The following is a 27,107-nucleotide window of genomic DNA, read 5'->3' as shown; positions in this document are numbered from 1 at the left end:
AGTGCGTGCCTTTTTCGATCATTTCTCTTGCTTTGCATGTGCTGCCACGCTTCAGGAATACGTGGAATTTTTTTCATGCGCCGATGTCTCTCCCTTGTTGCTTTTTTTAAGCTTCGCAAAACGGCGCGCCGGCTATCGCTTGCGCAACCGAGAGCACCCGCGGCGCGGTTGGTTGGTTTCAAACGCGCACCTTCTCCGATCATTTCTCTTGGTAGAAATGTGCTGCCACGCTTCGGGAATACGTAGAAATTTTTTCATGCGCCGATGTCTCTCAGTCTTTTTTTTTTTCATTCCAAAGAGGCGCAGCGGCTTTCAGTTGCCCATCAGAATGCACCCACGCAGTCCGGCTGGTTTCGGTATCGTCCCTCGGGCGCTTTTCGCTTCTTGCGCCCACAAAGCTGATGGCTGTTTGGTTTCTAATCTATCAAAGGGTGACCGCTTGTTACTTTCTCGTTTATTGCTCCCCAGGGCGCAATTACATCTGTTTCCGTGCGGCGCTAAATTACAGAAATGCCGCCGCCGTGATTGCGTTTCCTGTTTTGGCGTCCCGGAAAAAACTAACTATGTCTTGTTGGTGATAAGACGAAGGATTACTGTAGCTTTTTCAGTCGTTTTGTTTTCCGGACGGGTGCACAACCATAGTTTTTTTCCGTGCACTCACTGACGCAGTTCACTTACGCTATGGAATCGCGCGCCGATTGCTCTGCTGCCGGTGAGTCGAGCAGCGATTCTTCCGATGCAGACTATTCCCCAAGTGCCAAATCAGAATCTGATTCAGTGGATTTCAGTTTGTTAGACGAGGATTTTTTGACGAGTTCAGACTCCGATGACGATCAAGGAGAGACATCTGAAAATCGTGCGCGGCGAGCCATGCTTCAAAGACTATCACACGCTGGAAAACTTTTAGTGTTAGAGCACGAACATTTTTAACCCTAAAAGTACTCTGGTGTGGTTATTTTTGTACGTCTGTGAGCTATGTTTAATTCAATGTATAATTTTTATTTATAAAAAACTTAAGTATTTTTGGGGGGATATTGCTTGATTTTACTACGAATTAACCATGTGTATATAACAACAAAAACCATTTTTGTCACTTTACGGTCACGAAAAAAATTTCAGACAATTTTTTCTTAAACAGAATCGTCTGAAGAATTTATTTCAGCAATAAAAAAATTACACATTTTTGGACTGGATTTCGCGAAAAAATTCGACCCTCAAAGGGTTAAAAGCACCTACGACCGCAAACGACTGCATGGGTGTCTCCCGGAAGCCTCACGATGGGCCCCGTTATCTGAACGCATGTCTGACAGTGGAACGCTTTGTGCATTGTTCAAAAGAATACTGTTGCTGCCGCTTCTCTTTGCCTCTGGGCAACAAACGCAACAGCATACCACTTCGGATTGTTCAAAAAGAAACGGCGCCAATTCTCTTCGAATACGGTCCCCCGACGTAACAGAGCCTTCTCCGCGCCGTCTGCTTCACATGCCAGTGCCGTCTCTGCTTGTGGCGCTGTTAGGGAGGGGCACAGCTGGCACCTCATGACTGCCGCCTGGTGTCTATAGTGCAGACATTAGTATCTCTGGAGACTTATGTTATAAGCGGTCTATGCTGTAATAGAGAGGCAGTTCGACCAGCACTGCAGAAGTGTGCATATTTTCCTTGATTTACGTGTGGTTACAGCCATGGCACTGTAGTGCAGTGTGTGCCCGTGAGGATAGAAGGATAGATGTCGCTTGCAATTGCAGGACTCATGTTTTAGCGTTTAGACAGTTTTGTTTTTGAGTATGAAAACACTGTTTGGCGCAGAATAGCGAAAATTAGCAAGATTTGTCTTTTGGAGCAGTTTAGTGTAAATGGCACAGTTATCACATCAATGATGCTTGGGTGTTGTGCATGCACAGGCAGATTGCTATCAAGTGATCCAACACTGCTGCTCTCCGATTTCCAAATTAATGTGTGCCACCATTCTAGAATGCAAACAAAAATCAAGCTGTTGTGCAGCTTACATGCAAATGTTAACGGTCTTGCAGCCATGAGAGGCCAGGCATCAGACTGCCAAAGGCAACTGATCTGTCAAATGATAGTGCCAACACCAGAGGGTTCTACCATTGCTGGCTCTGGTGCTTAAGGCACACCATACAGACAAAGTGGCTGTCATCATTGCCTCACCAACCCTTTCAGCAAGATCCACATGCTTAACACAATGCTGATCATGATGTTACGTGAGCAGCTAGAATTTCTAGAGGCAGTCACCTCTACTCACTACTCAATTCCATGTAGACACCATTCATTAACCAGGGTGTCATTCAATTGCAGAAATTCAAGACTTCCAGTTTACCCGACCTAAAAATTTTAGGGAAACTTCCCTGACCAATGCAACACATAATTTTGTAAAAATCAGCCGTAAAGGAGGTAAAGCCAGAGAACACAAGACAAACAGGGGATATTCAAAACGTAGAGTGTAAACTGCCAACAACCTCGTAAGGGTCATCAGTCATCCTTTGTTGGACACACAATAACAAAACCAGTCCAGTGGTGGTCCAACCAGTTTACGATTTGGAGCAATTTTTGAAGCAGGAAAAACGTGTTTTGCAGCAAATTTAGAGCAGGAGGAACAGTTGTTTGGAGCAGGTTTGGAGCAGACAAGACAAAATTTAGGATCACTTGGAGCAGAACATATTTTTGGTGAATGTTCTTATTTGTGCGCATACAAGAAATGCTGCTGCAATGTAAGCAAGGAGACAAGGCCAATAGCCAGAGAGCAGCCATTAATCAGGTTCTTAGCACAAAAGAGTGTCACATTCTGGCTTCACTGCACTGCACAAGATGTGCACTGAAATGAATCATCAGTGACAAGGCAAGCATGGCACGTACGGTTTCTGCAATGACAGGATTTTCCTTATGACACCTAACCAGAATACCAGCAGTCTAACAGTGAAAGAAATAAGACTAACTCGCTGCAAATGAAAACATACTGTTTGAAATTGCCTGCATAGATGGTGCATTCAATAATCGCCAAACTCACTAGAAATGATGCTCCATCGTACTCAATATTTATTAGAGGCGTGAGCACTGAGTGACGTTCTCTTTTCACTTTTAAGGACTTTGGGTTGAGGACTTCCGGTTCTCCAAATATTCAGAAAAAGTCTCCTAAAAATAAAAAGAACTGGTACAAAGAAAACTTGTACGAAGGGGCGGGGTCAGTGATCATTCCAAGCATGAAGGAGGGAGGGGATGCTCTTCTTCAAGGCAGCGAGGAAGACAAGTCCGCAAGTTGTTTAACTTAGAGGGGCCCTGCAACACTTTTTGAGCAGGGTCAAAAAGCGCTGCCAATCGGTAGTCGAGGCTCCCGAGAACACGCGAGCCAAATATTATAGCGAAGCGAGCGGCCTGGAATTTACAATAAATTCTCAGTCAGCTGAAAATCGCTCCCTCTTCTCTCGACAAATGATGTATTAGTCCGCAATATATGACGCGATTGTCGGCAGTTCCACCATTGGCTGATGTTATAATCACGATAACACCCTCATTATTACCTTCGTTGTTGATTTTGAGTTCAATAAGTAGATAATATGTATGTTTATATTGTGTTATGCCGTTAAAACACCAAACAAACATTAATATTAGCACTTCCGGTCTCACCGACAGCTCGTCTGCTCGTAGTTGCGTGGTTGCGTTTTCTTCACCATGCGCAGTGCCGAAATCGTGAATATTTCTGTTCTTTTGACCATCGCCGGTTGCTGTTGAGAGTGGCAGCCGTTCGAGTGTTGCCTCGTCAGCTGGAAACTGCATCGTCGGCACGTTCTCACGACAGACCGAGGCAGCGGTGCGGCATTTCTCCGATAACAATGCTGGCGCCGGCTAGCTTAGGATACCTGTGTTCTCTGTATGGCGAGAGTCCCGTTCGCTGTCTGTTCAGTATGTCATCGAGCCGTACCTCGGCGTATCCTCCCCGTAGTCTCAGGTTCCCGAGAAACCGCGATGCAGCGACACAGCAACCAAGCAGACTCGCATTTTCACGGTAGCTGCAGACTGCCGGGGGATGGGTCCGCGCCGGCCCGATGCCCCACGATCCTTTCTTCTAGTCTTTAGTTCTTTGTTGTCAGCCCGCACTCGCTGTGCGCCCGCATTCGAAGAGCAAACAGCATCGAAGTACCGCCACTGGGAGAAGGGTGCACGCAGCTTTGCCGCGTTGAATACGATTCAAGCGCGAGCAGTGCGACGAGGCGGTGTATCGGAGTGTGGGTCGAAACCCATCTCAGCTGTCATTCGTTCCAAACGCGCACGCAGGTTTGCGTCCATGGTTGGCAGAGCGATGAAAACACTACGGCAGTTCGAGGTGCACACCCAACATTACCAAACCGACTCGCAGTTTTCAAGCACGCGCAATACACGGTGCGATGTTCGCTCGACGAGGACCACGCAAGCCGACCGGAAGTGGCGCCACAGACCATGTGGTTGCGCCGAGACGCCAGAGAGAAAAAATGAAGGAAAAAAATGCCGCCGGCGCCTCCTCGCACCTCCGTCCTCCCTCCCTCCCTTCACGCCCCGCGCAGGTTTCTGCGCGCTCGCGGCGTTGAGTTGAGGGAGAAAGCTGCGGAACGTGATCTCTATAATTTGGTAACGCCACTTTCGATTCGAAAAATTTTTGCGGCATATGACTCGTGAAGAGTCATACGTCAATAATGAGACTATTCCAATATAACTAAGAAAGGTGTTGCAGGGCCCCTTTAATATGCTGTCAAGGTGGGTCAGAGTCCCCATGCCACTCACACGGTTGGGGAATAACTATAATACATATATATTTTTCTTGGGGAGGGGGGGGGGGTGAGAACACCCCCCTCCCCCACGGTCACCACCCCTTGGATCTGCCGTTGACTGGGATCCTGAGCCTGGGTGGCGGAAGGATGTTTTAGGGTTCAGCAAGTGTGGAGGACTAATGCAACTACAGCCGGTCTGTTTCTTTAAGTTACAGTTTTGCATTGCAATTTGGACTTAAAGTCACCGCACCGCACAGTTAGGTAGCCCGTGAACAGAGAGAAAGTCCTGCGGTAGCGCAGCTCAATGCTCGTCAATGTGAGATTTGCGAACAGACGCCGAGCACGTTCCTAAGCAGTCTTCAAGCTGAGGAAACTCCTGCGACTTTTTTTTTGCCGATTGACGACAACACTGACTGTTGTAATGGCGTTAGGACACGTGAGGCCACTTGTTCTTGATTTGTCGCTGACTGCACGGCTCAATTTCTAGATGCGCTGGCTTGCCATCATTATGTCAGTTTCACAACCAAGAAGCGCGACAAGCGCTTGGACGTGCACGAGAAGCAGCAGCAGCACCACATCATGTCAGATGCAAATAGTTACTGGACAGTCTGCTGCGAAAGTTAAATTTGGCCGTTTTCAAAAGCTAAGCAACAAAAAAGTAGAAGTCCAACATGAATTTGCTACGTTGAAATAGGTAAATATGTCTTGAAAGTGCTGTGCAAAGAACAGCGCTGTAACTGCAGCAGATTTTTCAAAAAAAAAATGGTCACTGCTTAGGCAGTCAGCTAAAACCGTGTAAATTGGGGCTATCCATCCCAAGATACTAATAATAGTTGACTTGTTTTTAAAGGGACCGACAACTGATTTTTCTCGACCCAGCTTTTTACGGTGCGACAGGAAGCTTACCCTTCGTAGCGTTTGTAGCTGCAGTGGTTTATCCTGAAAGCACGTAGTTATTTTATAAGCAGTATTTTTCCATCTGAAAGGCTCCAAACACGCATGAAGGCTTGCTCCAGCAACGCTGAGAATTGATAGCAATGCCGCAAGCCCTTGTGAAAGCTGTCGTTCTGCTTTCGCAGGAGTTACTGTAGCTATGCTTAAGCACCTTTATTTTGAGCTTTCCAGCCATTTTTGAAAATAGCAAGCTGTTACAATGAGATGATGTGGCTTTATACACCACCTCGGTATTTGTACAGCGTTGTGCGCGCCTGCGACCAAGGTTGCCAGCGCCTGTGTCATGGATGGCTTTTCGCGGCATGGGATCATTACGCCAAGCGAAGGCAGCGTCACTTTGTTGCATACAACTAAGGCAGGCCTGTATGTACATTTTTATGGAGTATTATCTTTTAATATAAAGAAATGAACAATATTTCAGTACTAACAGAAAAGTCATCGAACGCATACACCAATCAATGGTCACGTGACAGGCTTCATCGGACCGTGTATGATTTTGCCGCCAGAGGCGCCAAAGGTCATTTTTCGCGACTTTCAATGAAAAAATAAAAATATAAATCTGCCTCTCACGAGATCAACAGGGTTGGTTTTTGAGTCAATGCGACGGACAATCTTTCCATCAGTGCAGTCATCTTATTTCATGTTCTGAGCAGTTGTCGGTCCCTTTAATAAATATATTTGGAATGTACAAAGACCAAGCTTTTCAATGACATATAAGTCAACTAACTATATAAAACACGGAGAACAGCCGCCACGAAAAGTGACAAAAACGATGTGTTCGTGCCGCCGGAGTGGGACCACTACTAACATACAATGCACTGTAGCCACAATATGATTCAACATGCTTATAGGTGAAGCCAGATTTAATCATCATGTAGAGCAACATTTGTGTTACAGCACTTATGTGGACTGGCTGCATTCACAGCCATAACGGAGTGAAATACTGAAAGCACACACAAAAAAGAAAAAAATTCAAGTGAGCAGCTGTAATGCACAAATTCTACAGAACATTAGCTATCTACACTGAAGAAAAGACAGTACTTTTCGTTATCTGCATCCTTTTCACACAACACATAAGATACACTTTCAAAGTCACCATGTGTTCACAACAAAAGTTCCTGCAGCACTGTCTGCTGGATTGAAAGATTACAATGGGAGCAACGTGTTGCATAGTTGTAGAGGTGCAAGGAACAGTGTCTTCGGAGGCGAAGGTTTCGTCTGTAGTTCACCGCAGCGCTGCATGCCTGGCACGAATCAATAAACAGCGTCCATACATAGCCAAACAACTTTCGTGGCATACAAAAGCGTACCTAGTGGCACTGCGATGAATCACACACAGGACCAAAAGCAGTAATGCTTCTATGAAGACACTCTCCCTTGCGCTGTTGGTGTTACATGTATTGGCAGACATGTGCTCCCACTGTCGCATTTCAATTTGTGGGTACTGCACAGAGCCACAATGCACACACCAGCAGTTGAGGTGCACTGTGTCTAGAACCTTCAAAAGCAAGAAAATTACCCCATTAGGAAATCTGCGATGTTGTATGCACTGTGAAGTAAGCCAACACTGGAAATAGTTACATGCGTGACAACTGGCAAACTTGCATAAGCATCGCTACTGTGCCAGTGTTTTGTGTCATTGGTGGGCCAATAACCTACACCCTGCTGTGTCTCAGTATTTTGCCAGCACCCCTACTGCCCGAGCTAACAACGATAAGCCGCTCTACCAATGACACAGGCGACATTTCCGTTTAGGCTGTCGACCCTGGCTCTGGCGAAATAGTGAGAACCACGGGGTGGCATGGTGTAGGTTACTGGTCTTCCAGTGACACAGATTTGCCTCCTACACTGGCAAAGTAGTGACAGGGGCCCAAGTCTGCCAATCATCATGCAAACAACCACTTCCGGTGTCTGCACACTCCGTAGTGTATATATAACATTGATCTTGGGGGAAATAAACCCTGTTCAGGCATCACCTTGGCTTGTTTTGTAAACTAGCTATAACGCTGGCAGTTTTCAAATTTGTGCCAATTGCCGCTATACGCAATGTCTCCAGTGTGCACTGCTATCAGAGTTGTCACTACTCTAAAATGGCTGAGTAAAGAGACAAGAACGTATTTGCTTACTTTTGCGGTCTCCCTGTGCGAACTCTATTTCGAGCTCACGCCCATAGAACCGGGTGCGGTCCAGTGAATACATGGCATCTTCGGCATCCCGGAGATCTTCAAACGTAGCTCAGTTAAGGAATCCAGCAAACCGCAGTGGGGAAACAGCAACAAGAATATAGGGAAAATACAGGCCAAAAAAGAACCACCAGGATACTGTTCGACTATACCTGCAACGTGTGTGCGGTGCTACATCTTTCGACGCTTGTCTCTTTGCAAAATCTTTCGACGCTTGTGTCTTTGCGAAATGCTCGAAACCCTTGCTTGACTCTTTCTTGCCCTTGCACGCCAGATTTTCATGCACACCACCCTAAAGCAGAGCTTGTTCTTGCCCGCTGTTCTGTAAGCGCTTGTATGCAGACGCCCTCTCCAACGTGTTAGATGATCTTGAAGATCTTTACTAGTTAACTTTACTTGGCACACTTGGTACCTTGAGCGTCTGGCAGAACAATTAAAAAAAATTAATCACACACATGAAGTCACACAAGAAAAATACAGCAAGCACCACATGCTACTGCAGTTTGAACAAGGCACATCAAAAAATTCACTACTGGTCAATCACTCGGGGGCAGCTGAGGAGGCAATCGATTTCATAAAGGATATTGCACGTATGCAAAACCCCGAGGCCTACGAGTGTAGTAGTCCACTGGTATATAGACATCGGTTAAGGGTCCATATTTACCAAATAAACTGCGCAGGTCGTCCGGTCTACATCAGAGAAAATACCGTGGGGGTAAACTCATTTCTTGAAAAACTGAACAAGTAACCCTTCAACGGACTGAGCAGGGATAATGCAACGATTTCTTTTGGGCTTCGCATCGAGGCCGCGAACAGGAATCGCTACAATATACCTGCTAAGCATTGGCGGCAAAAAAAACTGAAAATTCTATCATAATGCATTAACCTGGTGACTGACATTAGGGTGTTTTAGCAGTGCTGGTATTACCGTACCATTTACACTATCGTATTAAAGGAGTCCCGACACAAAAATTTTCGCCCCGCGTTTTTTTGCTGCAATGTGTTGCTGGGGGCCTGTTAGTCATAACACGGCACATCGTTTGCTGCAGCGCGCGGCAGATAATTAATTACAAGCTCCTCATTACCGACACAGACTCGGTTTCGGTTTGACAGAGCTCCAAAAACGACAAGCCGCTGGGTGCAACTATCACCACCTAGCGAGTCAAATGCTCGGTCATGTGAGCACACAGAACAGTAACGCATTTCCGCGTGGCCTGTCGTTGTCGGGCTCATTGTCGTCTGACGTCGATGATTTTCTTGCGGCGGGGATGGAAGGAATTTTCGACGTGGCGAATCACTTCAGGTTTGACCCGCTGGCGAGGAGAGATTCGTCGGGAAGCGCGTCAAAACAAAAATGGCAGCTACGACATCATAACTTGTACCGGCTGAAACGATTACGTAGGGGAAGTAGGGGGGTCACCTCGGGTCACCTCCGAGGGTGTCAATGCATCAGGTGCGGCCTATAATGCTGGATTGTGCTCGCAAACTTCAAAATTCATATAAAATACCTTCCAAGCTTTATTCCCTGTCGATATTTTGCAGATGGTACATGCACGTACACGGGAATTGATCCAGCAGGCTAACTCGGCCGCGAAATTTTGTGTCAGTACCCCTTTAAGGTCTTTGGCAGTGCCGGTTCACCCCTCACCCCCGTACAATAACTACGGAAATACCGTGCTGACCAAGACTACATTATAAATACCGTACAGCACAGTATGGTAGGGTAAATAGACCAAAGATGTTCAAGTGAAGCTTGTACTGACTGACCTGTGAAGCTGGTGTTCCAAAAACCCTTCTCACCCTCAGCCGGCATGCACCAAAGAAATAATAAAACAAATTTTGTTTCAGGGGCTGGGGTTTCAACGCCCACCCCCCATCTAAAAGCAAGTGCCTTAACAGTTAGGCCACGTGCCCATGATTGCCCAATGTGAACTGAAGCACACGAATGCGTTCTATCGACAATGCAAAAAAGTGGGAAGCAGTACACTTGCTATGGGCGCTTCGTTATTATACTTCATTTTGGCGGACTAAAAGCTATCTGCTGGACAACGTGTAAGGTAAAGAAATATCAGGAATTGCACATCTCAGACAAATGGGTGGTTTAGGGCCCCTTTAAAGGGCCCCTAAACCACCCAGAGGTGGAAATTTAGTTGTGGTGCGGCAGTTGTGCACGAGTCTATAATGAACACGTAGCCATGAGAATTTTCCGAAACTATGCCGTAATTAGCCCTGAGAAGTTGGGAGTGGCGCCGCCTGGCGGGCGGCCTGGGTGACGTCACGGCACGGACTCTTCGTCGACTGCCGTGGCGTGCCTAAATAAGACGCGCCCGCTTCGTAGGCTGTTGCACTGTTAGCGTTCGCTTTTTGCTTGTCTCACCCTTAAGATAAATGATAAAAACAGCAGCGATAATGTTCCTGGTAAAACGGTGAGGAACTATTCGTTTTTTTCTGCACAATCGTCAACGGTGCCCGCACCCTGTCGTGAACAATTTGAAAGGGGTGATCAGGTTTGTTGTTGTGCCCCGCTGCTAACCCCAAGGATGGGTTCGACTCCCAGCCACGGCAGCTGCATTCAGATGGAAGCAATAAGCAAGAACATGCCTGTGCTTAGATACAGGAGCACGTTAAAGAATTCCAGGTGGTAAAAATTATTCTACAGCATGCTTCATAGCATGTAGAGGCTTTGACACATTATACACCATATTCGAATTATTGGGATGAGTCGTTGACAGGCGATTCTTTAAATATGCTGGTTTCGCTTCCACAAGTGTGATTTGTATCGACCGCATCCGCGCAACTGTGGACAGCATTTTGCCGGTGTTCCAAGCCCCGCGCACGCGTGATTGCGAAACTATTATTGCTGTCAGATTGTCGTCCTGCAGTATCGTAGCGACGGTTCTGTCACGCTCGTAAGTATAGTTAAGATAGCCACCTCATAAATCAATTTTTCTCGCAGTTGATTACCCCTGAGCAGAGTCAACCTGTATGTGGACCTGACGTACGAGACCAATCGTTGCCTCATTGAGGCGAAGAACGTTTCATTATCATGTGGGCCACGTCGCTAAGTGCGCCATCGAAACAGTATAGTTCAGATAGCCACCTCATAAATGAATTTTCCTCGCAGTTGATTACCCCTGAGCAGTCAACCTGTATGTGGACCTGACGTACGAGACCAATCGTTGCCTCATTGAGGCGAAGGACGTTTCATTATTACGTGGGCCACGTCGCTAAGTGCGCCATCGAAACAGTATAGTTCAGATAGCCACCTCATAAATCAATTTTCCTCGCAGTTGATTACCCCTGAGCAGAGTCAACCTGTATGTGGACCTGACGTACGAGACCAATCGTTGCCTCATTGAGGCGAAGGACGTTTCATTATTACGTGGGCCATGTCGCTAAGTGCGCCATCGAAACAGTTTATTTCGAATTCCTGGCATTTTTTTTTGCAAACGGTTACTAACACAGCTCCCACGTGAAGTGAACATTGCCATTTGTGACGCGGCGGTAGATCGGACCAGCAGTTCGCGTAAATCGAGGTATGATAATAATATCCGGGGTTTACATCCCAAAACCACGATATGATTATGAGGGATGCCGTAGTGGAGGGCTCCTGAAATTTTGATTCACTGGTCTTCATTAACGAGCACTGACATCGCACAGTAGACGGGCCTCAACCATTTCGCTTCCGTCGAAATGCGACCGCCGTGGCCGCTATCGAACCCGCGACCTTCAGGTCAGCAGCCGAGCACCGTAACCACTACACCACCGTGTCGGACCAAATCAGGGTATGCGACTACATAATCCCCGACTGCTCTTGAGAAGAAACCTGAACATACAATCCAAGTATGCCGGCGCCTCGGCATTTCCGAAACCGTTGGGTGTGTGGCAGAATTATTTTGTTTGATTTTCCAAATATGATATGTGATTGTGTACAACAGACACCTGCATCTAGAGCCTCATGTAGTAGAAAGCGTGTTCTGTCAAATCACCTATATGATTTGCAGAGGCAGACATAATTAACTTGCATGGTAAACCGCAACGTAGTTAGTAAACTGAAAACTTCCTAATTTCTATTGTAATACTTCGGCCCACATATTATAACCTCGGAGTCTATGCCATGCTATAATGAAGTTCAGCATTAGTATTTTCTTGGCACCGATTTCTTGGGGTACGCGGTGATAACAACGAATGTCTTGCGGTCTTGTATTAGCATTTTCACAGTGGTTCTTCTGTTCGCACGGAAGTTTGCCCATCCTAAGGTACATTAGCAAAACTTTCTACAGCGTAGTTAACTTTCGCTAGTAATAAATACTTCAACCTTATACCTTGCCAGATTGGCATCGTGAAAATGAGCAGCAATCGCCACCGTATCGCGAAGGAGCGGGTACACGGCGGGCGCAGAAAGAAGCGACTGTCCGGGGCGGAGCAGGCGCTTCCTTGCCGTGACGTCATTTCGCTGCGACTGCAGCGACGCCAGTGTTCGTTCTCGGGGCTAATAGTGGAGTTACACACGTCTGATGATCAAAACGCTGCGATCGCTCGTTTCACTCTTTCCTTTGCTTCCCTCCACTCGTCGGCTGGTGTCCTCAGGCAAAGCTGCTTTACCCTCCTCGCAGAGTGCCCCTCAGAATGTCACGTGACGTACAGTCATCGCTCATGTGCTCTTCAAAACAGTGGGCACTTCCGGATGCCTCGACTCTGTGAACCCCATGCTTCTCCAGTTTTTCAATCATACCAGTCGCAAAACTGCACTCCGAAACCAGGACATGCCATTGGCAGATTCTGCAGAGGTTAGATTGTCGCGCCATCTGGGAGCAACAAAACAAAACATTAAAGCGCCGCTATAGTGCCTAGAATATACTGGCTAGTGTGCTGAGCAGAGGGGGTTTCCTATGGGAGGAGGTGGCAGGGCCGGTGATGCCTTCCAACTTTGGCAGCAGCAGCGGATCTGCGCACAGCCTACTGAACCATTGCATATTGTTTTTACAGCGCATGTCGTCGGTGCACTGCCCCGTGTCAAGGGAAATACGGTGGTCATCGTGGGAGTGACTGCTGACCTTTCAAATAGCCTCGACGCATCGCCCCGTATCATATCAGGGCACGGCTGTGATCATCGTGGTCGTGTTTTTGTTGTGCCCCGCTGTGAGCGCCACCTGGATAGCTGTTCAGCTCGGAGCATCTCCGGGTGTACTGAACCACACTTTGGCAGCAGCAGCGGATCTGCGCACAGCCTACTGAACCATTGCATATTGTTTTTACAGGTACTAAAGTTCTTCACTGCTGTTGCTGTGGGTTCTTGACGGAACGTCCCAGCTGCTTTGGAGGTTGACATCGCTTTTCATCGCTGCGTGTGCTTTTTTCAACGCGCAGCGCATGTCGTCGGTGCACTGCCCCGTGTCAAGGGAAATACGGTGGTCATCGTGGGAGTGACTGCTGACCTTTCAAATAGCCTCGACGCATCGCCCCGTATCATATCAGGGCACGGCTGTGATCATCGTGGTCGTGTTTTTGTTGTGCCCCGCTGTGAGCGCCACCTGGATAGCTGTTCAGCTCGGAGCATCTCCGGGTGTACTGAACCACACTTTGGCAGCAGCAGCGGATCTGCGCACAGCCTACTGAACCATTGCATATTGTTTTTACAGGTCAGTACTATCGTTGTTTCTTTCCTTAGTGTTCTGTTGCTTTCTGCTGCTGCTGCTGCCATAGTGTTTTTTGATGTCGCCAGCCGAAATGGAAAAACATTTTAAAGAGTTGAAACAAGAGTTTCGCGAAATGCGGACTGCCCTGGAGAGAGAGCTGCGTAAGGAAATACGTGATGTGAAAACAAGTCTAGACTTTTTTAATAAGCAGTTTGAAGAAATTTCGGCTCTGTGCTCGCGGCTTGAAAAAGAAAACGGTGAGCTAAAGGCTCAAAATGATGTTCTGAAGACTGATTGCAGTCAGCTGAAGCAGGTCGTTCTCAACAATGAACGTAGGACTACCGCCCTAGAACAGTACTCGCGAAACCGAAATATTGAAGTGAAAAATGTTCCTTTCGTGGAGGGTGAACGGTTGACCAGGGTCGTTCAGAAGATTGGTGAAGCTGTCGGCGAATCAGTGAAAGAAGATGACATAGAAATTTGCCATCGCGTGACTGCTAAGGATGCATCTTGCCCTCATATTGTTGTGCAGTTCAACAACCGGTCTAAGCGAGACGCAGTTCTGGAAAAGGCGAAAAAGTTGCGCTTAACGACAGCTGATATTGGTTTCCCAGGAAAGACATTTGTCTACGTCAATGAACACCTATGCCCACAGTTAAAAAAGCTACTGGGACAAACTGTAGCGCGCAAGAAGGAAGCCGAATGGCGATTTGCCTGGACGAAAGGTGGCAAAATTTTTGCGCGAAAGGATGAGAAGTCGAGGGTGCTTCAAATAACTACTGAGAGCGATCTCGAAAAGATTGTTTAAATTTGTTGAGCTTCATCCTTTAGCAAAAAAAAAAAGCTAGAAGAAAAACAGGGCAAAAAGAAAATGGCTGCAGACTGCTTAACGCCACACCAGTTGAGCCTATTGGTATCTGGTAGAAAACACATTTCCTACCTTCATATAAATGCGCAATCAGCCAGAAACAAGGCAGATGAGATAGCAATACTGCTTGAATCGTTTGAGTTCTCCTTTGACGTCATCATGGTTACTGAAACCTGGTATCGCCATGAATCCGACGTTCTTCGTATACCTAGCTATGCCACGTATTTCTTGAACCGCAGTGATAAATTAGGTGGTGGTGTTATGCTCCTGGTCAAAGATGTGTTTGAGTGTGAAATACTCGAGGCTTTTTCTGTGGTTACTGACGATTACGAGATTATGACTGTAAAATGTTCTTCGGGTATTTTTTCTGTGGTATACCGCCCCCCCAAATGTAACATGTGCAACTTTCTTACGTTTCTAGACACTTTCCTGTCGTGGGTCAATGAAAATGGTTACAATCTTACTATCGGGGGTGACCTAAACATTGATATGCTAACTTCCAGCCCCCAACGTCTTGAACTTTGCAATATCATGGAATCAAACGCATTTAAAAATGTTATAAAACACCCCACTCGATTTCATGCCCAATCCTGCACACTTATCGACGTCATTATAACAAATAGCACAAGTGCACCTCTTTGCTCGGGTGTCCTTAAGACACATATTAGCGACCATTTACCTGTTTACTCAATTTTAAGTCAAAAGAAGCTTCAACTTAGGGATGCAAAGCCACCGCCTACCCCATTCCGGTACATATGTCCTAGCACAATTGATATGTTCGCTACATATATATCCAAGATAAAATGGGACGCTGTTTTCCGTGAAACTGATGCAGACACAGCGTATAATGTTTTCATCGAACGTTTTAGTGAAGCCTACAACAAGTGCTTTCCTCTCAAAGCAAAACGCAGACCACGCAAGGCAAGAAAGCCTTGGATTACTTCGGAATGCCTTCAAGCTATAAAAGTAAAAAATGCACTTTACCAGAAATTTCTAATATCTAGAGACAAAGAAGACTTGAAGACATTTAGAAAACATAGAAATACTACAAACTCTTTATTAAGGAAAAGCAAACTTGAATATTTTAGCAACCTTTTCAGCCCTGAAAAAACCAAAACGTCCGAAGCCATCTGGAAAAAGTTAAACATGTTGCTCCACCCACACTCGGATGATAGCACATACCCGACTAAACTCATTGTAGACAACCGCGTTCTAACTGGTGATGACCTTGCTGAAGCCTTCAATAAATTCTTTACCTCTATTGGAGAGAGCTCGCACGACAATAATTTTGCGCGATTCATGGGTTCGCAAGTAGGCGAAAGTGCATTTCTATTTCCAGTGACTACACAGGAGGTTACGGCAGATTTCATGTCACTGAAGAATAGCAGGTGTTGTGACGTAGACGGCCTAGAAATCCGTCCAGTTAAGCATGTTATTCATGAAATATCTCCTATTTTAAAATACATCATTAACTTAATCTTCTCATTGGGCACGTTTCCTAGTCGTCTTCAAATAGCCAAAGTTTCTATTATTTTCAAAGGTGGTGACAAAAATAGCATGACCAATTACAGACCAATTTCTATTTACCTGTATTTTCTAAAGTAATTGAAAAGTTGTTACATAAACGAATAGTGTCATTCTTAACCAAGCACCACATTATGACGCCTTTTCAATTTGGTTTCACAAAGCAGCGCTCAACAGAAACTGCCCTACTAATGCAAAAAGAAATCATACTCGATGCATTTGAAAAGGAAATATATACACTTGGAATTTTTGTAGATTTCTCAAAAGCATTTGACAGAATCAACCACATTACATTAATTAAAAAACTAGAACACTATGGTTTTCGGGGGAACTTTATAAATGTCATAAAAACCTATTTGAAATACCGACAGCAAAAAGTAGATATTAATGGCTACGCATCTAGTTTTAAAAAACTGTCACATGGCGTGCCCCAAGGAAGTATTCTGGGTCCCCTGCTTTTTAATCTGTATGTGAACGACTTGACAAACATCGATAACAATACAACATTTATTATTTATGCAGATGATACCAGCTTATTTTTTAAAGACTGCGATTTGCATAAACTAGTTGACAAAGCAAATAGTGTCTTGAAACTGCTGCACATTTGGAGCATAAGAAATTCGCTAATTATAAACACCTCAAAAACAAAATCTGTGCTCTTTCGTCCAATAAATAAGCCCGTAAACTGCGATTTATCATTAGTGATTGGCTCAGAATCTATTAAAATTGAACCGATAGTGAAAACTCTGGGAGTAATTTTTCACGAAAACATGCTATGGAAGGATCAGGCTGAGTTTGTCCATACTAAACTTTCTCGTACTGTAGGTATCTTATCGCGCTTACGTTTTCTCTTGCCACAAAAAATTAAACTCTTACTATATAATTCGCTATTTTTATCTACATTAAGCTATTGCTATCTAGTATGGGGCACCACATCGGAAAAGAACTTAGGCCGAATATATAGATTACAGAAAAAGGCTGTGCGCATAATTACAGGTGTTCCTCGCGATGAACATTCCAAACCCATTTTCGAAGCCCTTAATTTACAACCAATGCCTGAGATATACAATACAATTTTAATGAAGCGATATCGTACTTCCCGAAAGAATCACGACTCTTTTCTTACTGATTTAGCGCGTTTGACACCCTATACCTGCCCCTATAGCACACGAGCCACCGATGACTGGAAAATTCCTTACACACGTACTAACTATGGTCGCCAGATGATGAGCTACTTACTGCCACTAACCTTAAACAGTTTCTTACAGTAAACCATTTATACTGCTCCGTTCTGTAAATGTTTTTCAACGTGTTAATAAAATGCAAATCGGCATGGCCTTGAAGTACATGTTTTGATATTGTATAATAACTGATGATCTCTTGCTGCTGTTGCTATGTTGTCAAATGGTGCGAAAGCCTTCGTCAAGCCTTAATGGCTTTTTGCTTTCGCCCCACAGCATCACTGTTGTGACTTTTGTAATGTCTCCTGTGATGTCGGAACTTTCGCCGCCAGGCGGCGACGCTTGTCGCAAAGGTGTAGGCCGCGCGCCGGTTTGGCCTCCGCAGCTTTAGTGCCTCGTGTCCGAATTTGTCTTAGTGACGTCTGCGCTGCTTTTATCGTGTTTGCGCTGTCCTTTGTGTACGCACGAGTAAATGAGAACTGCAAAGAGTAATGATGCAACGGGAGAAGCATCAGGGCAGGCAGAAAACATGCTTCGTTCCGCTGTGTCGGAGTGGCTATCACATTTTCTGTTGAAATACAGATCGGGTTTCTCACTAATATGTTTGTATTAAGCAGTTGTTTGAGTATTTCCCTGCCCGTTTAACATTTTTCACTGTATTTTGCTGATTTAAGAACTGGTATTATGACTATTTGTATTGTGTCTCTTCTGTTGAGCGTTTGTTTACATTTATGTGTGCGTTGTGTGTTTTGAACATTATTTATGTTTGATAATTTGATGGTTAAGTTGTGGAACAGTGGGATTTTCCATAGTGAAAGTCAGATTATATTCTCAGTTATTAAGGTGGGGTGAAACTTCGAAAGTGAGTTTCAAAGCTTGGCTGTACAGCAGTGGTAATGAAAGCTATGACTAAAATTTGCGAGGTATCTTAAGGTGGACGCAGGTTGCATTAAAGCTGAAAAATGGTTTGAAATTCTTTAGTATTTTTTATTTGTGTTTATTTTTCTACTAATGTACTTTTTAAATAAGATCTGCCAACTGCAGACCATTGCACTTTTGCATAAAGGTAGCTACTAACGCTTTACAGAAGTGGAACTAAAATTGTGAGCGTACAACAAAAACTAGATTTGTTATGTTTTCTTACGTTTGTTGATTTATGAAAATTGCCACTTATGACTCATTTTTTATACTAAAAAATACAAATGCGCATAGGCTACTGCTTCTAGTGCCAGTTATGTAAATGCCATTAGTTACCACGTGGAAATTTTTGTTTTCTAAGCCCACTAGTTCTCAAGAAAAACGTACAGAAACTACAAAAATGTTCTTTTGAGAAAAACGCAGAAATACCGTAGGGGTGCGCGAGCATTACCTGTCAATGTGTCAAAGAAAAAGGACCTAAAATTCTTTTTGAAACTGTGAGTACCCAAATGTGATATATTTTCTGAAAGATAAAGAAATGTTGTATCAGGTAATTTTGAAATCCCAAAATTGAATTTTTTTTTACCAAAGGAAGTCTCATCCGGCCTTAAACTGTTAGTTCATTGCGGTTAAAAACAAAAGCCCATATTCACAAAGGTGCCTCGCGCTTGATTTTTTCAGGGAATATTTCAGCTAATCACAATGCTAGACTAATGAAATTATCTAACTGAGATGTCGATCTTGACTATAATGACCCCTGTTCGGTTTCTTTGCACTTATGTTACCTTCTGTTAAAATGAAATTCAAGCTCCAGACACATTCGTAATGTGTTTTTTTTTGTTTTTGTTTTTTTGTGAAGTGAGTAGTACCTTTCAGATAAAATGCAGACTGGCTTGTGTTCATGGCATGTGGTCTAGAAAATACGGATGCCATGCTGGAAAACGCAGAACAGTGAAAGTGACCCCACCCCACCCTACATTTGCGTATAAACGATGCTCTGTTAACTACAGACTTGCTCATGTAGATACAACAATGCAGTGGCCACAGCTGAACTGCAGAAACATCGAAACAACCGATCCGAGTATGGGGCCTATGCTGATATCTGCAGCACTGGGTGTGCAATATTCATCCTGTTTTTGAAAGCGAACAATGTGCAAAAACTAGTGTCATAATGTCTGCAAGAAATATTAGTGTATTTGTGTAATACTACCGTTACACGGGAATTTGCGATTACTGTCGACCTGCTCCGAGTCAAATATCTGCTCGCGAAAATTATCGTAGCCACCGATCCGACTACCTCGGCGCATATTACACTCTGCAAGTCCATGATGGTGCATCATATATACCGAGTGTGACGCGCCGCTAATATGATAAAATATGACCACGACTGAGTGGTGCGAATTGCAGTTGACTGGATCGACTTCCAGTAAAATATCTGCGTTGAAAACAGCGCGAAAACGGGATGAAGGCTAAAGATAACAAACAACACAAGCGCTGTTCCTTAGCCTTCGTCCCGTCTTCGCGCTGTTTTCAACAGAATAAGATGTACTAACTGGCCCTTCAAAGCACCCTGCTATCGCCAGTGAATGTTCACGTGTAGCCGCGAAGAATCCGAGTCGTACTTGATCGCGATCGAAATTGCCGTGAGCCATCCTTACGACACGATTGCTTGCACCTAACGTGTCAACCTTAGCTGAGTGTTTTCAACTGGCAAGTTGGGTGTATCGTAGTATATTAATTGTGACTTTTCTACTTCGCTTTGGTGGTGAAGCACAGTGTCGCGAAAGCTAGCAGACGACCGTGAGGGACGTGTGAAACCTTCGTCATTTTGTAGTGCCCAACCAGTTGAGGATTCTCTGCGGGCAGTAATTTGCCGCTAAGATTTCCTTCTTCCGATTGAGTGTGTTAAAAGGAACGAAGAACACTGTATTCGCAGCAGAAAGCGCCGTGCTACGCAGCCGCAAGCGCAGGAGCCGCCGACGCGCGATGGACCTTAGCGAGTCGCAGCGCCGCCATGCGGTGACTGTGGGAAGGCATCAGCGCGGTGGCCACGCCAAAGCGCGCGCTCAGCACACTAGCCAGTATATTCTAGGCACTATAGCGCCGCAGTGCCGTTCCCTGCGAGCGCTTCTCACAAGTTGCTAAACGCCGCACGCAGTGCTGGCGTCGATGCGAGCGTTTATTAGTTAGTTTTTGGTCAATGGATGACACGAAAATCAGCACACTCCCGCAATTCTGGCCAATGGCGTGTCCGGATTTTGATACATGGAGCCTATGGGAAGTTTCGCAACTCATACAATTGAACTCTGATGCTTCTCGGCTAACAGCTGTTGTTGCCGTGCTAGCCAGTGCTCCCACGAATCGTGTCGGTATGGACCCTGTGTTGCACGCACACCTTCAAAGGATCACCAACATGATGGACCCATACGGCGACACGTGCAGTCTTTTCGTTTTTCCAGTCGGCGCTTTTGCAGCCAAGCATCGCACACTGATGCGTAAAAGCAGCCGCAAAACACTGTCAGATTCAGCCCGCGCAGCTTATCAGACCACTAGGTGTGACTGTGCTGGTACGCTGGCGATTTGGCAGTTGTGTTTACGGGCCGCAGTGGAGGGCCGTGTTGCCTGCTTGTGCAAGCGTGCACACGCAGGCAACACGGCGAAGAACAGCAAGGAGCGTGGGCAGCTGCCTGCAGACTAACCGGAAATCCTAAGTTCTTGTTCGACCAATCGCAGCATCGCCTGCATACCGCATCACACATTCAACACGTTCACGTCACACACGTCACTAGGGAGGCTGGAAAGACGATGAGAGGAGAAGGGATTCTTTCTTGGGCGTGCCTGCGGCTGGTAGCGCTGCCACGTGTGTGGCATCGATCGGGACAGCATTCTGCACACGATGCGTGCAGCGTTTACTTGAAATGTTTGAAAAAACATCGGAGGTGGTTTGGAGCCCTTTAGCCCCACTTCGTGCATTTATACATCTGAACTGCACAGGCGTATTAGTTTTTTAGAATTTACCTTACTGTTACTAATAAACCATAATCGTAACACAAATTTTTTAATTCACTTTAGTCACCCAAAAAAATTATACCTGCCAACCTAGCGGCATGAAAATTCGGGAGACCGCAGGGGGGGGGGGTCTTTGTTTTTGCATATCGGAAATTACTGAGACTGACATAAGACAGGGGTTAGGATGTTTATTTTGAGCTGCTTTGTTCTTTTATCATGAGAAACTCTACTTGTTTTTGTAGTGAAGGGAACCAAACTTGTTTACTTGTGAGGAGACCTGGTTCCCATTTTCCAACAAAACGGTCCTGCGAGATCACTAACGCTTAGCGGCAAGTTGTGTTCCACAAGAAATCCCGTGAATAGGCATACTGCGCGAATCGAACTGTCTTCGCAGCTCTTTTGGAAAAAGGTGCCGATGTGCCACAGCATGAACTGCTGCTGTGCTGAGGCTAGCAATGCGCACCTTTATATCGGCCTTCCCGCCGTGCGACACCCTTACTACACTATTCGAGCCACTGTACCCTTACATCACAGCCACCTTTCCGTCAAGTCACAAAGCACACAAACTCAGCTGTGTACGAGTACGCATGCAAGTACTTCTTCTTTGCTTTTGACACCTGTCCTCCATCTACCTCCCAACTAAACTCGGGGAAACTCGCAACCCCCACAACCACGAAACAAACACAACTGACGCCTAGGCATGCGGCGTAGGCCTAGCGGACAAATTGCGCTTGAACTTCCTTCAAACACGGTCGTGCTTCAAACGCCTCCTCTAGAAAGATGTCTGCCTGCCGTGCTCATGAAAGATCTGTTTACAGTGGTGGTAGCTAGCGATGCTTGCGGAGGTCCCCCACAAAACATTTCCGCGCTCACACGGCCGCCTCGATCGGTGCCGCCGCCGTGGCGCGCACGCCCCCCTTCCACTCAACCAATCGACCATCATTGGCAGTTCGCGATCTGAAGTTGCGGGCGTTGTTACAGGTTTCAAACTGACAACACGTCGCATCAACGCAGACACTCTCAAAGAACTTGCATGAACGCTTCCTGCCCAAAGTATGCGTGGAACGGGTGCCAAAACAGACAGACGCAAATGTTTTTCACTTTTCGACCACTTTTCGGGTGATCGAGATAGCATTCGCACAATCGGGAGATTATGTCAAAATTCGGGAGTCTTCTGGACAATTCGGGAGAGTTGGCAGGCATGAATTATAGACAATCTTTTTTTCTAAACTAGATTCGTTTGAAGAATTTAATTCAGCAATAAAAAAATACACACTGGGGGGACGCATTCCACGAGAAAAATAGACCCTCAAAGGTTTAAACCTGAGCGCTACCACGAGAATCATCATAGATCTTTTTAGCAATTTCCTGCTTGCAACTTTTGAAGGTAAAAAAAAAAAAAATGGAGCAACAGTGCAAGCACAGGACGAAGGATGATGACACGAGGACGGGCGCTGATGCGGGCAGCCGTCCTCGTGTCATCTTTGTTGAGTTATGTACCAACTAGCCCGCCTTTCGCTGCTCGTCCATTCTGTAGGTTTCCAGTGTCTATTCCATAAGCATCCCCATTTTTTTTCCACATGCCGCGCGAGGTGGGGTTTATTTCGCTGGAGAAACGCTTCAAGGTCACGGTAATCTCGAACAAATTCAATGATATGTTCAATGGTATGAAGGATGACCTCATCTTGAACAGTCTGAGTAGGATGAGGGCGAGGAATAACATTCTGGCAACCACGTGAAATGCCAGAGGCTATTTCTCGCTTCTCCCAGTACAAGCGAATAGTTCATTCAATTAAGACAAGTAGGGCTGAAAACCTGCGCGAAAAAAAAAAAAAAAGTCTCGATTCATGTAATGGCCACACCCGCTATTTTCACCCGAAATCTATGAAAAAAGCCCGCGGCCATTATACGAGTATATAAGGCATTTTAAAAAAGATTCCACATCTATCGTGTCCACAAGTCCTTGTGTGGAATACTGTAGTACTGGTACTTCTCCATCAGGGGTGTAGCCAGAAATTTTTTTCGGGGGGGGGTTCATCCATACTTTATGTGTGTTCGTGCGTGCGTTTGTATGTGTGCGTGCCTATATACGCAAGCAAAACTGAAAAATTTCGGGGGGGGGAGGGGGTTTGAACCCCCCCAACCCCCCCTTTGGCTACGCCCCTGAATCTCCATGGGCGTCCGGAGGGGGGTGCAAGGGGGGCAGCTGCCCCTCCCTGGAATTGTGGATATTTTTCTATGCGGTAGCAATGAGCTACACAGCTTGATTAGCACACTCAGGTCCCGGCCTTCTCTATTTCCAACCAATTTCGCACACTGCACACTACTGACTAATCTTGCAGGTCATGTCGCGGCAGTGAAAGCTGTCAGTGCTGGATCTCAACCCCCCCCCCCCTGCAATAAGTTCTGCGGACGCCCTTGTACTTCTCTGCCAGTCATGCCTGGCATTCGGGACGCATACGCGGTGCGTTAGCGCAGCCCGAGCTAGAGTTACTGTATATGCTACCTTTAGATAGCTACCTAAAGGTAGCATGTACAGTAACTCTAGCCGGAGCAAGGTTCTAGCGCTAAAGTGTCGCCGGTTGAAAGCGACAGTCAAGGCATGTTGGGAGTTTCACTGTGCCGAAAGCCACGCTTTCCGCTGCTCGCGTTTCCTTTCATCGCGACAGCACACATTAAAATTTTCGATTACCGCTCCATGTTAACGTACCCCGACCCGTGAACATTTTCGCTCACCGCGTTCATACATACGGTAACGTGATGAGCGTGGCTAAAACAGGTCATGCAGATTAAAATAGCTACGTTTCGACCACGACGTACGGTACGCCATAGCCGTACTTACCGTACGGTAAACCGCCACCGCTAAAACACCCTATTACAAGCACACACAAACTATTAACACCCTACTACAAGCAAACACAAACTGCAAATACGATACCCAAGGCTAGCTGTAATCGAGACAAAGACATGGCTAGGCCTAACCCAAAAAGGCAGCACGAATGAACATTAAATGAAAGTACACTACCCCCAAAATATTATCACAAGTCCTCAGATAAAAGTTCGCAAATTCACCACATGATCAGCAAGCAAAATTTAGAGTCATGGCATTATCAACATGCGCAAACCAGGCCTAGCCGGTGTATTCTAAGCAGGTAATCACATTTAAATTATACAGCGCACACATGCGGCGCAATCTCTTGAGCACAAAAAACCCATACGTACCTAGTGCCATCAGGCACGTTTCGAATAAAAAGTGAGGAGTTAGGAGGTCGCGAGTACCGCGAGGACATCGTATCTAGCACTAGGCCCAACCACCACGCTTTACCGAACCTCTAATGAATATGGCCGACGACGCCTGCCCCCCTCAGCAGCCCCTCAGTGCCCTCAGGCCCTGCTTATACGTCACCACCAGCGACTGCAGCGCCGCAACCTGCAGCGGCCACTGTCACTCTATTGCTCTATCAGATCGGGGATGTATTCTCAAACGATCACAAAAGACGACAATCGCAAATGTGGCTGTGTTCCAATTCTGGGCTGACAGCTTAGAGGACAGCATCTAGCCCATGTTGTCCGAGAAATGGAACGCGTTAGAGTCAAGGAGGTTGTATACTATTTCTTCTGGAGTGGAGGTGGCGCCCCCGTAAGTGAAGCCGGTCGCCGCCATATTGCAAAAGGAAAAACTCGGAAGCAGACGACGGAGTGCGCTCCGTTGCCCCGCCGTCGCAGTTGTCTTTGGGGACGGTGGCATGCTTTTGTAAAGCAGTTAAACATTTTACGAGGCCATGGCGACTTCGTGCGTCGCTTATGGCTGCACAAATCGCAATAAGAAGACGCCTGGGATCACTTTTCACGTGTAAGTGTCCTCACTTAGTTCGCTGACGATTGTCTGTTTTTCGTGCATGCTGTTAAACTGGAAACAATTTGAAAGGTGCGCATACATGTAATACATGCGTGCAGTTGTAGCGAAGAAAATTTTACGCTTTAAATGTTCGCTGACACGACGTTGTACGTGATTTTTAAGTGTATACACGAAGTGGGTGCAGTCTAGCTGGACGTACCGAGCAATATTGGTACGAGTAGGAAGTCAGAACGCCCTTAGAATTCCGAGCTTTCTGGTGTTTTCTTGCAAGTCAAGACTGACGGCGTGCATGCATATTTATCTGGTGCATGGATATCGAATTTGATGGATGTTTATCGAGGAATTGGCAAACGCAACATTCCATGACGTGATTATCCGTGTTACATGTTTCCAAAAGACTGCGCGCAGCGTTCTACCTGGGAACGTGCCGGTCGAAGAAGTGGTTAGAGAGCTAAGGACGGTTACCAGCTCGACCAGCTCTGACCACCTCTGCTCCATGTAAAACAATTTTATCTCTAAAATAAGGTGCCGCCCGTTTCATGGCCGATACCCCGCGGTGGGTTGCGCCAGGTTGCCAAGGAACAACCAACCAACCAACCAACCACCTCTGCTCTATTCACTTCGCAGAATGCTGCTTCGACAGAACGGGGCAGACGGCCTGGCACCTACAGTTTGTACCTACAATTTTTCCTGCTTTCCCAGCGCATCTACAAAAGCCTGTTAGTTTCTACCTCCTTGACGTAGCTTCAACACAAATAGTTACGAAAAGAAAAAATTGCGGCAAAAGCAAGATGTAACTCTTTTGAAATCCGACCAAACCGAAATCGAAACACCGAAGGACGCGGCTGCTTTAGTTTTTTATGCGTCTAGTCTGAGAGGGCGAGAGCTACCTCGTTTCGAGGCTGTGCGCGCTGCGCTTGCCGTGATGGCACACGTCGCCCACGTAGGTCAATGCTTGCGAATCCTCCTTCTGGCCAAATGTTCGCGTGATTGATGTGTGCTTATGTAAAGAGAATAAGTGCGTTCCACGTTAGCTTGTGGTTACCCCTTGAACACTGACGCCGTTACAACACAAAAACCCAGTTCCTAGTAACACATATGTAATTACAGCGCGCTCGATATACGAAGCACCCCTTCGACAACAGATTAGTCTGCAGCTGACATAATAGTATGACATAATTTGTTTCATAAACGAGAAGAGGCAACTGTTCGTGGGTTTAAAGCAGTTTCCATCTCATTTTTTGATTGTGGGACTGCAAACCAACGCGCGCGCCGCGCGTATTCCATTGCCGTCTATGGCGGTCGCGCCGCGTTTTTCCTCTAGCTACATGGCCGCCGGCGGCTTCACTTGCTCCCGTTGGCGGCGGCCGGGACTGCCACTCCAGAGGTTCTATAGAACCTCCTTGGTTAGAGTGACCTAGAATAGGGGGGAGTGTCCAAAGCGCCGCGCGAATACATGGGAGAAGCGAGGGCCTTTTGCGGTGAACTCCCGCCATGCGGCGCTGCCGTGCCGAACCCGTGGGCTTTCTCCGCGGCGGAAGCCGCGTCAAAGCGGCGAGCGTCTGCTACGCGCGTGATATTTTGGCCGCTATTAGCTAAAATTGCGGAAATTTGGGTAATATTTATACTGTATCACTCGGAATATCAGCAACAACTTTGGGCTGTCCAGAGAGCCTGCGATGCGGCGGTTAGGCTAGGTCTAACTGTCCCCACGTGGGAGCGGCCCGCGGTGTCACCCTAAAGGCCCGAACACACGTACGCGTTGCAGCGCGTCGACGCGTGACTTTTTGACGCGGTGCCGCGCCCTCTCCCAACGGGGAGAGAGGGCGCGCGGCTACGCGAAGCTGCGCGCCCTCCCTCTCCATAGGGAGAGGACGCGACGCCGCGTCAAAAAGTCACGCGTTGACGCGCTGCAACGCGTACGTGTGTTCGGGCCTTTAAGTACCAACCACTGGCAAGCGCCGGCACGCGTTCCACGCGCCTACGCGTCAAATGCGTCGCGGCGCGCCCCGTGGAGGAAAAGGGCGCGCAACCACTGGCAAGCGTCGACCGCGCCGACGCTCGCTTTCGGCAGAGGCACAGTGTTGCCTGATCTTTTTGTTTAAAACTGTCCATGTACAGCCTAGAACGGTGCGTTATCAATCGAAGCGAATTAGACTGTCGTTAAAATATTGATTGTGCTTCACCAACCACTGTTTTGACTATTTAAGAA

The 27,107-nt window shown here is 46.4% G+C and overlaps 1 protein-coding gene across 1 annotated transcript in view; it reads right to left on the bottom strand.

The window, feature by feature from the left end:
• The window catches only part of LOC119379491 (serine/arginine-rich splicing factor 12), an 84,859-nt gene extending 60,443 nt beyond the window's left edge, over positions 1 to 24,416 (bottom strand). The window contains exons 1-3 of the mRNA XM_037648793.2: positions 24,259 to 24,416; positions 8,483 to 8,587; positions 7,841 to 7,944 (exon numbers count right to left, since the gene is read on the bottom strand). Coding sequence (XP_037504721.1) covers positions 7,841 to 7,944; positions 8,483 to 8,587; positions 24,259 to 24,326 — 277 coding nt within the window. The 5' untranslated portion in view covers positions 24,327 to 24,416. The remainder of the gene's footprint in view (positions 1 to 7,840; positions 7,945 to 8,482; positions 8,588 to 24,258) is intronic.
• Positions 24,417 to 27,107: the final 2,691 nt, after the last annotated feature.

Source organism: Rhipicephalus sanguineus, chromosome 1, assembly GCF_013339695.2.
Source record: "Rhipicephalus sanguineus isolate Rsan-2018 chromosome 1, BIME_Rsan_1.4, whole genome shotgun sequence".
Lineage (NCBI taxonomy): Eukaryota > Metazoa > Arthropoda > Arachnida > Ixodida > Ixodidae > Rhipicephalus > Rhipicephalus sanguineus.
The sequence above is the reverse complement of the archived record's forward strand: the minus strand, read 5'-3'. Positions and strand labels throughout refer to the sequence as shown.